Source organism: Ostrinia nubilalis, chromosome 22 (assembly GCF_963855985.1).
Source record: "Ostrinia nubilalis chromosome 22, ilOstNubi1.1, whole genome shotgun sequence".
Taxonomy (NCBI): domain Eukaryota; kingdom Metazoa; phylum Arthropoda; class Insecta; order Lepidoptera; family Crambidae; genus Ostrinia; species Ostrinia nubilalis.
In genome coordinates this window covers 9,941,679-9,956,804 of record NC_087109.1, presented here as the reverse complement: position 1 = coordinate 9,956,804, position 15,126 = coordinate 9,941,679, and the positions used below count along the sequence as shown (strand labels likewise).

At 37.6% G+C, this 15,126-nt stretch overlaps 1 protein-coding gene across 1 annotated transcript in view; it reads left to right on the top strand.

The window, feature by feature from the left end:
- The window catches only part of LOC135082997 (neuropilin and tolloid-like protein 1), a 291,125-nt gene that overhangs the window by 249,612 nt on the left and 26,387 nt on the right, over positions 1-15,126 (top strand). Inside the window, exon 3 of the mRNA XM_063977758.1 lies at positions 11,525-12,001. Within this exon, the coding sequence (XP_063833828.1) occupies positions 11,525-12,001 (477 nt within the window). The remainder of the gene's footprint in view (positions 1-11,524; positions 12,002-15,126) is intronic.

Below are 15,126 nucleotides of genomic sequence, written 5' to 3'. Positions count from 1 at the left end.
TTAGCCTATAAAATAAGGACTTTTCGCTGTCTGACGTTTTAGAAGAGCATTTTAAATTTTTTACTATACGCTTGCGTGACTTTGTGCAATTTTTAAAATATGCGCGTCATTTTTTGTGCTTTTCTGAGCATTAAGCTTAAATAGCTCGTCTCTATGAATAATGGTTATCACAGTGATACGAGACTATTCCCACGTCTCGTTCCCACCACTGCAACTCATGTGTAGCCAGGATCTACAGCTTCATCATCATCATCATCATTTCAGCCATAGGACGTCCACTGCTGAACATAGGCCTCCCCCAATGACTTTCACATCGCACGGTTGGTAGCGGCCTGCATCCAGCGCCATCCTGCTAACTTTATCAGGTCGTCGGTTCACCTTGTGGGTTGACGTTCCACGCTGCGTTTTCCGGTACCTACGCGGCCTCCATTCCAGAACCTTGATGCCCCATCGGCCGTCAGTTCTGCGTAGTACATACTAATGCAGGGCACATGCCCTGCCCACTGCCACTTCAGCTTGCTATTCCGTCGGGCTATGTCAGCGACTTTAGTTCGTTTACGGACCTCCTCTTTTCTGATTCGATTTAGTAAAGAAACATAATAGTAGATCTACAGCTTGACCGCCAATAAAAATCGGACGACGATCTGGTGAAGAAGTGAGGCAGCGCAGGATCCGGTTGTCAAAGAAATCCTTGGGGAAGGCCTTTGTCCATCAGTGGACGTCATTTGGCTGAAACGAACGAACGAACTATATTCTCCAAATGTTGAAGGAATCTACGCTTAGCGATCGACCCTATTGCCTATTTAACGATTCAAATGATTCGGATGATGTCGGCCGTTTGGTGTAGTGGTTCAGAACGGACTACTATGCCGAGAGGTCCCGGGTTCGATTCCCGGCCGGGCAGAAATTGAAATGATGAATTTTAATTTCTGTGACGGGTCTGGGTGTTACTATGTATAATATGTATGTATTTAAAAAAAGTATATAAGTAGTGTATCCGTCAAGCTAGCACCCATAACACAAGCATTAAGTTGCTTACTTTGGGGCTAGCTGGCGCTGTGTGAAATTGTCCAAAGATTTATTTATTTATTTATTCAACTGTTTTTCCACGAGTAACTGTAGGATAGTTTCATTTCAAGTGGTTAAACGTTGTCAATAAAACGATTGATTCTTGAATAAAAAACTTACCCAAGCAATACTGACCCCAATCGGTCTCGATCTCCGGCCGACCCATGCCACCTCAGGGAACGGACGGACAATTTATTAGTTCCGCTTTGCGTCTGAAAGATGTTCTTAGGTTATTCAAGGAGACTTAATTATTTCAATGGGACGGCCTACGGAGATAGGATTAAAATGCGGAATACTTTTTGCTAAAAATGTAGGTTTAGGTTTTTATATTGGTCCCACGTTTTTTTTTACAATACGAACTACATTGTAACAGAAAACTTGTGAACAGTGATACATTTTTCACCTTAGAGAGATGCCACACGGGTATTGAAGGCATCGCACATCATATTTATGTAGAACTAGCGGCCGCCCGCGACTTCGTACGCGTGGACCTCGTTTAATTACTAATGATGTTGATAGATGGCGTTTCACGGCTTCCCCCGTTACGTTAATTTACGAACGTCAAAATTGTTTGTCCAGCGCTGTAGATTTTAATCAATGACGATAGATGGCGCTTTTTACCCACGTCTTATTTATCCGTTCAGTGTGCTTACCATGAGTTTACGTTAGTGTGCTCGCTAGCGACTGCGTAAAAAAATTGACATTAATTGTATGACATATTGTGCAGCGCCCCTAGTGGCTACTTTCAAGAAACAAAATCTTCATAGAGATTTTTGACGTACTCGCTAGCGAGCACACCTAACGTAAACTCATGGTAGGTACACAGTAGTTTTTGCGTGAAAGAATAACAAACATCCAGACATCCAGACATCCAAACTTTCGCATTTATAATACTGTTATAGTATTAGTAGGAAGGACTACAGAGTGGCACCGCAACGCAACTTCAACCCTCGCTTATCATCTCTCTTACGCCCATGTGACGGTAACGAAACGAAAAAGCATACATATTTTGAGTAATGTGTAGACTGTAGAGTTTGTGAAGTTCTAGGGCTTGTAGAGTTAGGTAGGGCATGTAGAGTCAGATTGCCGTTTGTTAGTCGGGCGGCCAAAAGACAGTACCTAGTCTGCGGAAACTCAAAAGCTTGCTCTGCATGAGATCTGATAACTTTTTGACAATGCAAGCCATATGGTCAGTATGGTCACGTCTTGGAAACATTTTACATTAAAATGTATTTGGTATGATCATCTAGATATAATACTTTACTACATTACTACCAAATGATGTCAGAAACCTCATATCGCTAACAAGTACATTATCCCAATAAAAGTTATCGAACAGCAAAGGGGCAAATACCAACGTCAGTATCTACCTAAACTGACATTAGATTTAACTTAGAAGCTGCACAAAACCAGCTCTCGCTTCGCCTTTTTCGGAGCAACATCTGCGCTCTAATATGAAAACCATAAGAACTATAAAACTGCCATGGCATTCTTGCTGCAAACGGTGGGGACTTAGGCCCCTCGCCCACGGCGATTTTTTGTAGTGATGCTGTCGCGCATTTCGTAAATGAGCGACAGCATCGCTACTAACGCGCGTTAGTCGCATTTGCAACGCGCTACAGAAGTGATACCAACGCGCTACTACCGCGCTACGGCAGCGCGACTGTATCGATGCAAACGCGCGACCGTGTCGGACGACATCGGGGAGAGAACGGAGGGAGGGTGGCACGGCATCTGCAGCGATTGCAAGTAATATTGTACCGTTACTGAATCGCGTTTGCATCGTGACAGTATCGCGTTTGCATCACGACTGAATCGTGTTGATGTGGGCGAGGGCACTCAGCTAGCGACCGCATTGCGACTATCGATGCGAACGCGCGACAGAATCGCTACTGCATCGCTACAAAAAGTCGCCGTGGGCGAGGGGCCTTAAGTAGTTATATCGTACATACGACAACACAGCAGACGTAACTTGAAGACCATGATATCACCCCTATTTGTCGCAAAATAAGAGCCACTTTTGCTTTAAACTTGATGAGCTGTCACTGAGTACTGTACATCCACTCGAGTAAACAGCTTCTGAACAAATTAACTACCTTTTTGCATTAAATTTTGTGCGAAGTTGTCCAAAGTTGTGATATTCTAAATAAATTAATTACAATGTCTCTCAGACGTCTGTGTATTAAAGTCAAGTTAAATTAGATTATTTTGAGCTAAATGAATATGAAAACTGCTGAAATGGTTCAATTATTTTGCTATCAATTCGGATGACGACTGGGTAATGAAATTATCTATTTAGTCCATCAGATAGATAATAAAACTATGAATATTGAACACGTATTTTTTCTTCAAAATTAAATTATTGCAGTAGTACCTGTACCTGTCGCGTGACGTCACTTCCAAGTAAAAAATCTACTTAGGCATGACATCGCGCGCCATTTCATTCAACTCGATGTAGCGACTTGTAGCACTGTTATTATTTAATTATGAAAAAAAATGGGAGTCCAATATTTTCTTATTATCTGTCTGACAGACAAATAATTGAAGTTTTGTAGTCTAGCCTCAGGTATTTGAACTTCACTTGATATATTAAGCGTTCCAGTCAACCTTTTTGTCTACAATACCAAACCTTTCCTTACGCAGTAATCTGTTTTCAGGGCTGATTTTAATAAAACACCGCAAGGCTGGCCCGGTGCCAGGCGACGCAGCTGTGTGCATTAATAAAAAGAGGCCAAGTGCACCCGCTCTTTGGGTCGAGGGTTCCGTACGACATTATAAGGCAGCCGCAAAATTCAAAGATTTTGAAACGTCAAGTGGTAAAAATCATTATCCCAGTATTGATAGTAGCGCCCTCCTGTAAATGTCATAATTATATGGTTGACTAAGCCTAGGCGCAGACCATCGATTTTTCGTCGGCCGATAGTTTAGTCGGGCAGTTGATCAGTATGGGCATATATGGAAATGCGCACATTACGCCGATTCAATTTGGCCGATTCTTCATACAAATTAAAATCGGGCCCAACTATCGGCCTACTAAAAATCGATGGTCTGCTCCTAGTCTAACGTGACAAAAATCGTAACTAATAATCGAGTATTGATAGTAGCGCCCTCTTGACCATGTCATAGCTGAGACGTTCCAGTGTAGGACAACTATAACCGTAGCAGAACCAAAAACTAAAGTTACCGATACTGTCACTTAAGTGACAATAGGCGGGACACACAGCACGTAGAGCTGGCCTTTGGGGCAGAAAAATTCTCGAATGGTGACTACGATACGTATGTACGATAACGGAATTTTACCGTCGATCCATCTAGTGTGTCTCTTTTCTTATGGCCCGAATCCAAAAATGCAGCGTCTTATGTCCAGAAAATAATATTTTATACGGTCTACATCTAGAAACTATATTTCGATTTCATTTTTTTTATTGACGTACTTACAAAACAGGTTACAGCGAAAATATGAATTTCAGATACAAATTAATTTTATGGACTAGGTTTTTTCATGCACTATATTTCGATTACCAATAAGTACTCATTAGGTCAGGTTGAGTTAATTAGTTTCTATGAAATATATTTTCCTACAATAACAATTAACATTAATTTACTCGGGGTTAACTTTTTCGACAACGGGCCCCTAAAACCACCAATAACCAAACTAGACCTTTGCGGCAAAACAAATCTTGCTGACAAAGGAAGTATTTGGGCTACCTGCAGAATAAGTATTTTAGGACAAACTTGGGTTTTTAATGGAGAGGATCGCCTTGAGATTGTTTTTGGTCTTAAGGAAAATACAGGGTGTAAGAGAGACTGGTGAAAATTAAGTGACATTTTAGTTAGTGACAAAAATGACTTCCTTGTGCTGCTTCTTCTAATACTAGGCCACATTATTATCCAGAAACAGTGGTAGGTCTTGTTCCCACAGAGAAATCCCGTTTTTTGCAGGAACTGTCTTTTTGAAAAATCCCGCCTCGGTTTTCTACGGGACACTGCAAACGGGATTTTCATGTGAACGTTAATATTAAAACACGAATGCAACTAAACGAGATGCTGAAAAAACAGTTCCTGCAAAAAACACGTTCTCTCTTTGTATATCATAGGACTGAATCTGAAATAAGTTTTTTTTTTGTTTTTTAAAGATTATTAGCAATTTGTATTGCTCAAATTACTAATAGTCCCATTAGCCCCTCGTGTTAAGCTAAATAAGCTTGTGTTACGAGTGGGCTCACCACAATAGTCGAGCGGCGGTGGGATTCGAACCCGCGTTCCTCGGATCTTTGTTTTTGATCTAAATTTTACGTAATACACTGTTTTATGCTGACGATATTATAATTACGAGTAAGTTCAATAAAAAGGTTTTTATGGCTTATATAGAAAGTAGCGTCAAGTTTTTAAGTTATTATCGCCGATAAAAATATAAACTTGAAGCGTCCTAATTTATAAGACCTTAAGCCATTAAAACTGGCGTTTTTTATGCAGCAGATACGTTTTTGTTGCAAAAACGCACTTGTTACAAGCACGTAAGATACTCATTTCTGTGCCATAAGCCCTCAGGCCTTCGTGCTATGTGCCCCGACCATTGCACGCTTTAGCTTGCTAAATCCATCGTAAAACAACTCAATTCACCAATAATTCTAAAGCACAACTTAAAAAAAAACACTTCATTCTCGTTTTCAAAACTCAAATAATTTTAAATCAATCAATAAAGATTTATTGCTTGTATTTTCCTACATAATATACGGGAGTTCGTAACGTCAGTTTTTAAAATAGATCGATTAATTGGTGGTGTCAAATACCCCAAGAAAAAATAAGATTTCATACTTCAGAAAGCTTGTCAAACGCCTATAGCGTTTACATTCAAATTTTAGGTAATTGTGATCTCAGTTATTAAAACTCCCATGATAGAAGAAGAAATAAATTAAAAATACCTTTATGACAGAAAATTAATATCTGACTTATTATACCATACTAAGAATAGTCACGTACAATTTCCTCCTAAATGAATGCCTCTTTAAATCCCAGAGACGGAACGACATCATCCCTATGAAATTTCTTTGCTACAATATTTTTTAAATATTCGCACTCACTTTGCAGGAGCCTGCATAAAAGCGCTTCTTTCCAGCTAGTATCAAATAAACTGGTAGCTTTCAGCGCTTTTTGTTGACGCTTGAATGAAGCTAGCCTATTAGGGGTGGGACATCACTGCGGGATCTTACGGGAAAACTTGAAGTTGTTAAGCGGTGAAAATTTTTGTCTTCCTTTTACCTTTAAAAGTCACCACAACAAGCCTATGTCTGTAGAAAATACAAATATTTTTTATTCTTATTATTATTTCGATTAGATGGAAGCGATTAATAGGGTCTTATTTCTCTGATATAACAATGTTCGGTAACTAACATGCGACATGAATCAATCATGACTTCATTTCAACCGTTTTGTACTTTATTACAAGAGCAAAATGGGAACTTAATTTAGTCACTATTAAATAAATAAATAAATAAATAAATAAATATCCTTGGACATTTTACACTGCGCTTCTAGTCCCAAACTAAGCAAAGCTTGTACTATGGGTACTAGACAACGGATATAAACATACTTAAATACTTTTTTTTTTGTAAATACATACTTATTATACATAGAAAACACCCAGTCCAATAAAAACAAATATGTTCATGCACACAAAATAAATGTTTGTACTGTGCGGGAATCGAACCCGCTACCTCCGGAATAGTAGTCCGTTATTAATTTCTTTATTATTATTAATAAAGAAATGTATTTATTGTGATTCTTTATCTCAGTCAGTTTTAGAGTTCAAAAACAAATCTTTTCAAATTCAAATCTTTATTGCGTACTAAGTGACAATTATTGTAGGTAATGGTGGAAATTACATACACATGGGCTTAAGACTTAGTGACCTAGGAGGTATTGCAACAGAGTAGGTGGCTATATACATTATACATAATATGAGATGTAACATAATTGCGTACTTCGATGCTAAAAAATAACAAAACAAGCAGATTACAAATTAAAGTATCTAGAGACATTTTCGGTGGTCAGTTGTTAGATATTCGTTAATTGAGTAGAAACATTTAGGTATTAAATATTGTTGCTGAGTTTTATGCGAGAAGATGTTTAAACAAGTCTTCTTCTTCTGTCTCGCCTTATCCCGGTCCACGGGGTCGGCTTTCCTAATTATGCACCATTTAATTCTAAGTTAAATTTCAGTTTTTTGTTTGATAGCCTGTCTGTGTAGTTAATGTCTTATGTTTTCATAGTTTTTTTCCGAGAGTCGTAATTTTTCCCCAAAATCCCGGGAATTCCCACTATCAAGGCGCATCACTAGTCGTCTGGAGCAGGTCCCCGGGGGCGCGGCCCGGGGCAGCACTAATTTATTCATCGCTCATTCTGCCCTAACGGCCTGTGTTCGCCGGCTGCTAATAAAAAGTTACGGATACACCGCCCTCTAGACCTGAACACCGTAATTAGGGCTTTGTCAAAGGGACTAAATTACTGGGGCTTTTTTACTGTCACTCTCCTTTTTGGCTGTGGAGTTTTATGTCTGACTATTTTGGCTGCAATTTCTTTTTCTTTTTTATTTAAATTCCTTATTGGTATGGAGGCCTTTTTCAGGGCACTTGAATATGTTCGAAATATAGGTTGCCCTTTCACCAGTTTGAGAAATAATATAAACTTTAAATCGCACATAATATTTGTTATTATTTTTAACACGCTTTTACAAGGTAGCTAGGTTAGTATGGGCAATCGCAAAAACTCACCACGCACATTGCGATAGCGCGAATGTTCGGGTTATCGCGATGAGTGTAGCCAAGTATTCGAGTACATAGGTATTGCATTGCTTTTTTGTATAGTCGCAAGACTTCGCTCTGTTGTCGCCCAAATATTGTCGCGATGTGTGTGGCCCAGGGATAACAAAATAAGCCGTAAACGACAGAGAGAAAACAATAACTGGCATCATACATTTTCCTTGAGTCTATAGCAACTACTTTTCGTTGCCACCATTTATTATCCCTTAATAAAAAATGAATTGAACCCGGTCAACACAAACCTTCCCATAATAAAAAATGAATTGAACCTGGTTGGGAACCTAAGGACCAAAAGGTCGTCTTTTGTTTCAAATGAAGTTATATTCTTATTTCGACTACCTACCGTGAAAAGGAAGGGTTACTTTTAGGAGTCTAATGCCCGTCTTCACCATCAATCCCTAATTTTTAAGTGACCCCAAGTGAATGGTAACAAATAACAGGAATTTTGTTTACATAGGGGTCACTTAAAATTAAATTTGAAGTGACCCCTTTGAAAACAAAAATCCTGTTATGTATTACTTAAAAAATAGGGATTTCACCGTCTATCCCTAATTTTTAAATGGTTCTAAACGGGCATATTAATGTGCTTCACGAGCTCTTTCAAACGGTACCAATAATAGGTTACAGAATAACATATAACTTTTTAAAAAAATAAAACCGACTTCAAATGCGTGAACACAAAAAAAATCTAAAAATTAAAAATATTGCGTATAAAAAAGTTCATCCCCAATTTTCCACCCTTGGGGGTGAAATATTTTCTTCAAATTCGCATGAAACCACCCTTTTGATAATACCTATTCAACAAAAAAATAATCGTTCAAATTGATTTATAATCGGCGGAGATATTGCGTATAAAAAAGTTCATCCCCAATTTTCCACCCTTGGGGGTTGTTTTTTCTATTATTAAATTTAAATGGGACCACCCTTGAGGTATTACCTATACGCCGAAAAAAGATTTGTTCAAATCGGTTCATAATTGGCGGAGTTATCGCGTAACAAACATAGAAAAAAAAAAAAAAAAAAAACATACGGGTCGAATTGAGAACCTCCTCCTTTTTTGAAGTCGGTTGATAAACTGTATACAGGATGGAAACGATAAGTAATCTCACTCGATTATTTCTAAACTATAAAAGACATTGAAAAACTAGTTACTGATCCTGGAAGTGCTTCACGAGCTCTTTCAAACAGTACCAATAATAGGTTACAGAATAAACTGGATATATCTAAAAATTCAATGTTTCAGTTGTTGATAACTAGGGATTTCCACCCTGTATATTTTTGTAGACCCGTTTAGGAACTTTCAAAGTCAACATCAAGGAGGTTGCCGAGAGGATGAGCGATCTCCAAAGTTAGCAACTACAGGGTGTGGATAAATGAAGGGCATTACACAAACTGCTACGCCGACGCGTTTCAGACGCGTTTCAGGGGCGTTTCAGGTTGTAACTTATGGGCTGTGTGTGAGGGTACTTGTGTTGTACAGTCAGACGAAAGTATTAAGAACTTTACACACCTAGCCAAGTCAAATAAAATCAAATAGTTTATTCAGTTCATAGGCCCTTTCATACACGTCCCAAGTATAGCTTGCCCTACTACCGCTTCGGAACATTCGGGCTGGTGCTGAAAACTGGTGGAAGAAACTCAGTCACCTTTACCAGTCAGCCAGTCAAGTACCTACTAGGTGGACTGACGATCTGGTGAAGGTCGTGGGAAGTACCTGGATGAGGATAGCGCAGAACCGGTCGTTTTGAAAATCTTTTTTTTTTTCTTTAATTTCTTTTGATCTTTGAATCATGTCGACTACTTACTTATGTATTTTCTATGACATTTGACAACATGTCAAAAGTCAACGACTCATATTGGTGGGTTTAGTGTGTGAAAAGTTATCGAATAAAACCCACTTAATTAATAGCATGTCACCTAATGTAAAATAAATAATAATTTTGCGCCAAAAACCAGAGTTAATATTTTCATTTAATTGCAAACACTGAAACTTTCAGGATAATGAACTCAGTGGTTTTAATTAAAGTCTTCATTAATATACGAGTACTTGAAATTTGTTATTTCAATTATACATATCTAGCAAAATATTAATTTAAAAACCAACTGGCAGTCTGATAGCAATACTTATTCTTGTGTCGTTCTTCATTCTAATGTACATAAATAAAAACAAACAATAATTTAATGACTATAAATAAATAAACTCTGCGATTGTACCGGTTGCTTTTATCGCTCTTTTGCTCTATAAAAAACAAAAAACACTCCATAAAAACAATTGGCAATCGTTCAGCTATGAATGAAAGTGTAAAATGAAATATAAAACCATTCGTTGTCTACCGTTCATCAAAATTTCGAACAGCGATAGTCGGTTGTTTTTTGTAGTGTGTTATGTTTTGTGGGAGCAAAAGAGAAGACGTAATTAAAGTAATGGATTCTTGTAGAGATGCGAGCACAAAAGTGGCTTTTACGAACGACATAGTAATCATATCAGTACATATTGTGCCATTAGATTATGTTATATTACGACAGTCAGCTAGTTTCTTGACCATTTTTCTGCGCAATATTTGTATTGTACATTTAAGTAGGAATATTATTATTTTGTCTCTATCTACTCGTATATCGAATCAATCAAGTAAGTTGATTGAATTGATTATACTATTACGTTAGTACCTATTAAAAGAAAATAGAGACCCAATAATGAAATCGAATATTGTCAGAGACCCTGAATACTATGACGTAAGTACGCCTCATCTCAATTAAAACCATAATATAGAATCTTTTACTTCACCCACAGGACATGTTAGTAAATATGGGATTGAACGTTATTCAAAAGCTTTAGTGATAAAATACCTTATTTCTCTAAATCAAACAGATATCTAAAGATAAAAAATACTATGACTACAATTTAGGTGATCGATCGTGGGGATTCTTGGATGGCTTAAACATGGAGTGCAGGTGCGGTTTTGTTCCCCAGTCGACGAAGCACCTGATGTCGTGCCCTGAGTGCCCAAGCAACTGCACTCAGGAGGATTTGATGAGTGCTGCTGAGAACGCCACTTTTGTGGCGGAGTTTTGGGCTGACTCTGTGTAGGTTTGTTGTCGACACGAAAAGAAGAAGAAGAATAAATACTATAAGTTTCTCCCGCCGACTGTACACAACAGCTGCGCATAAAAGTTGGAGGAAAACCGCGATAATATGACGGAGGGCCCACAATGAGGTGTAAAGCTCCAACACCTTTGTTACCAGGTTTCCCGGAGAGCCGGGGATTTCTCTATTTACAAGATTTACGCGCTGAATATACTTCTAAGATATAATGTGATAATTTGCGTGAAAAAGAGTGCACACTTTCTCACTTCTGTCAATTATCTTGTTATCAATAGAATATTATAAAACTAGCTTTTGCCCGCGGTTTGTGTCTGTCACAGAAAAACTTTATTGCGCGCGTCCCTGCTTCAAAAACCGGGATAAAAACTACCCTATGCCTTTAACCGGGACTCAATCTATCTTTTAAAAAGCGCTTCTACACGTCCCATATCACTGCTTCGGGGCAATAATTGGGACAGTGCTGAAAAGAAGCAGCTCAAGAAACTCCGTCACTATTTAACAATTTATTAACATGGTTTCTCTTTTGTTACAGTGACGTCCACCCTTGGCGTAACAATCGGTCGCACAGCTGATTATGACAACATCCCTGAAAGCATGAAGACGAGCAAATTAGCAAATAAACCAAACATCAGAAACATGGAAACCTCTTGGACCAATGTACATAATAGGCTAGGTAGACAACAATTAAGCAATAATGATATTGTACATAAATACGATGAAATTTATAAAGAAAACGAAGATCTTGTTAGTAATAAGCAAGTAAATTTGAAAAGTACAGATGACAAGATGGGTGGTGTGAGAAATTTTGCTGAAACTAAAGTAGGTTATGGTAAGAAGTATGATGGTGCTAGAAAATATTCTAAAGGGAAGAGAAGAGTGAAGAGAGAGGATGATCCATGTGAACCCTTCAGGTTTAGGAACCCTGAACAGCAGCAGATTACGCATCCTCGTAATAAGAACAATACAGACACGTATGCGGGTGGGATGAACTGTAATACTACTATTCAAGGTAAGTTTGATCTTATAGTATCAGTTGTAAGGTCTTCTTTCCTTTCATCTTTTCCTTTAATCCGGATAGCTGATGTTGTTGCTGAAAACTTGTACTCAATTGTATTTTTCATACTACGAATTTCTGAGTAACTTTTTAATATTATCTTACCGCTGCACTTCTCTGCAACGTAACATAATGCACATCTGTTTCCAATATCGCAAATAAAACCCTTATTTACCCTATTCTTCTCTCCATCTTCACCTTAAGGCTTGGTATTTCTGCTAAAGTAGGTATTTCACGCTGTCAAAATCTGCGCGCGCAATACTTCGCCGAAGACAGCGCGCCAAAGAGCTCTCCCAGCTACACAGTATAAAAATACCAGTTGGTTAGGTTAGGTTGACTTCCTTCCGTTCAAGCGTCACACTCACAACACTTTCTAATACAAATCATATCCAAGTGATACAAATTAAAACACCTTTCAGAATTTTTGGGAATATTTTAGAATCGAATAAATATAAAATATAACTGCCAAAGTAAACACGGTTCAAAGAGTGAAGACCTTCCGGAAGTTCAAAAGAATTTCAAGATTACGTCACCCGACCTATCGGTAGGTCATTTAATGATCAGTTCATCAGAAAAACATTTTATTATCAGTTACTCGTAGTAGCGATTATTTAGAGCTTGGATAATAAATTATAGTTGTTGCAATTCACGAAACTTTGCATGTGGTTAATTACATTAATCAGTACACGCATCAATTTTGTTCAGTCTTTTTGTGTATTAATAAATAAAAATATCATACTAAAATTGCATACATATTTGTTTGTATTGGTCTGGGTGTTTTCTTTCCATCATTTATGTACAACGTATTACGGGGCTCTGTATCGAAAATCACTATGAGCATCACACGCGGTTACCTGGCGCAGGCACTCGCTCTGAGCACTCATGGGAGTTTATGCAGAGGTTGCTAGAGTTTGACTTTGAGCTTTGTTTATAGTCATTACGAAGCAGATTTTGATGGGAAACTGCACTGTCTTGAATTCGAAAGGGTAATTTGACGGTGTTAGGGGAATTCTAGGAATAAATGCAGAGCCTCCTCATTGAGATTGGACATTTCAATTTGAGATTTCACTTGACATTGATTGCAAACTGACATGGAGTTTTCAAACACTTGTAAAAATAAAAAGTAATTAAATCAAAAGCAGTAAGTATCTAGTATTGATATCAACTTCGACGCAAATGACTCCCAAAATAACTTTCTACCCCTTTCACACGTTTGTCATGAATTATAATATTAAGGAATTGTTAAGCAAAATTTCAAGTAGATTGAACCAAAGAATCACTGTCCCATACAATCTTTGCCCCCTTTTTTCACCCACTTCATTTCATGACCCCATTTCGGAAAATCGGATGCCTACGTCATACAAAGAACACACCTTCCAACTTTCAGGTCCCTACGATATCCGTCAGTCATTTAGGACAAAGCATTTTTACTAGTTGTCCAATACTCTAACGTTCCAGGTATGTCATTGACAGGAGGGCGTTACTATCTTAATGGGTTATTTATTAGTCCCAACTTTATGCCACTTGACATTTCAGAATCGTTTGACTTTAGATACCTAAGCGATTTGATATTCAGAGTCTTTTAATGAAATCAAGTTCTAAAATAACTTGAGGTGTTGTACCCGATCAAGCTTTTCATTGCAGGACAGTTAAATAGTTTTATTATTAGTTTCTTCTTTAAGTCTTGATTTGTCAGAGTAGGTAAAGGCTCCATGAGAGCAAAATTTAGCTTTATAATAGTTTTTAATTTTTTTCTTGAAATATTTTACGCCTTGTCTAGGTCTAATCTCTCGTTAATATAGGTCCACAAAAATAAAGAATGTTTGACTTAGACTTTAATAATTATTATGCTCGTACATAATTATAAATAAACTAGCTTTCCGCCCGCCGCTTCGCCCGCGTAGTATTTTTCGGTTTTTATATAACCTATTACACTCAGATATAATGTGGCTTTCTATTGGTGAAAGATTTTTAAAATCGGTTCAGCAGATCCCGAGATTACCCCTTACAATTTAACAAATATACAAACACACAAACTTTACCTCTTTATAAATTAGATAAAGATAGGTAATTTGAAACCCTGTTTTGTTTTATTATTTTTTTTATTTTAAACATTTCACAATCCAAACTAATATTTACTGTAGGTAAGTAAATGCTAAACTAAATAGTAAAATATTAGTTTAGATTGTGAAATATCCTACTTCCTACTAATATTATAAAGGCGAAAGTTTGGATGTCTGGATGTTTGTTACTCTTTCACGCAAAAACTACTGAACGGATTTTGTTGAAACTTTACAGTATTATTGTTTATAACCCAGATTAACATATAGGCTAACACTTATGACGATATGTGACAAATAAATTTCAATAAATAAATAAGACGTGTCTAAAAAGCGCCATTTACCTATCGTCATTGGTTAAAATCTACAGCGCTGGACAAACTACTGTATGACGTTCGTAAATATTCATTTGGGGGAAGCCGTGAAACGCCATCTATCAACATGATATCTAACGGGGGTAAAACTAGGTCCACGCGAACGAAGTCGCGGGCAGCCGCTAGTTTATATAGGTAGCTTTCCCTCCGCAACCTTATTGGTATTCCATGTATGTGTCTTTTAACTGATTTCTGTTACACATTTCATGTAAAATTTGTCCAGTTATAACTCCATTTACATCTGCATCTGTAAACAAGGGTTCATGTTCTCCAGCCCATATGCCGAGTAAACAGAATCGTCTTTCAGTGACGTGCAGCTGCCCCTATATTTGACCCACTGACCTAATTTTTTATTATTTATTTGTATCAGTGTCAGTGTCTTCTAAAGAGTGTAAAGACGATTCAAAGTCAAAGTCAAAGTCAAAATTCCTTTATTTGTTTAGACTAATAAATAGTTCTTACAAATCGTCATAAAATATGCTCTTAAGGAGCCTCTACATGTCTCATAATCTTTTTACCCTACCAGCGCTTCGAGACCAACATTTGGCAAGTGCTGAGAAGAAGCGCCGCAACAAACTCAGTCACCACTGTCTGCCGGTTAATATAAATAAATAGAAATAGTAGTAGTAGGTACATTCGATTCAGG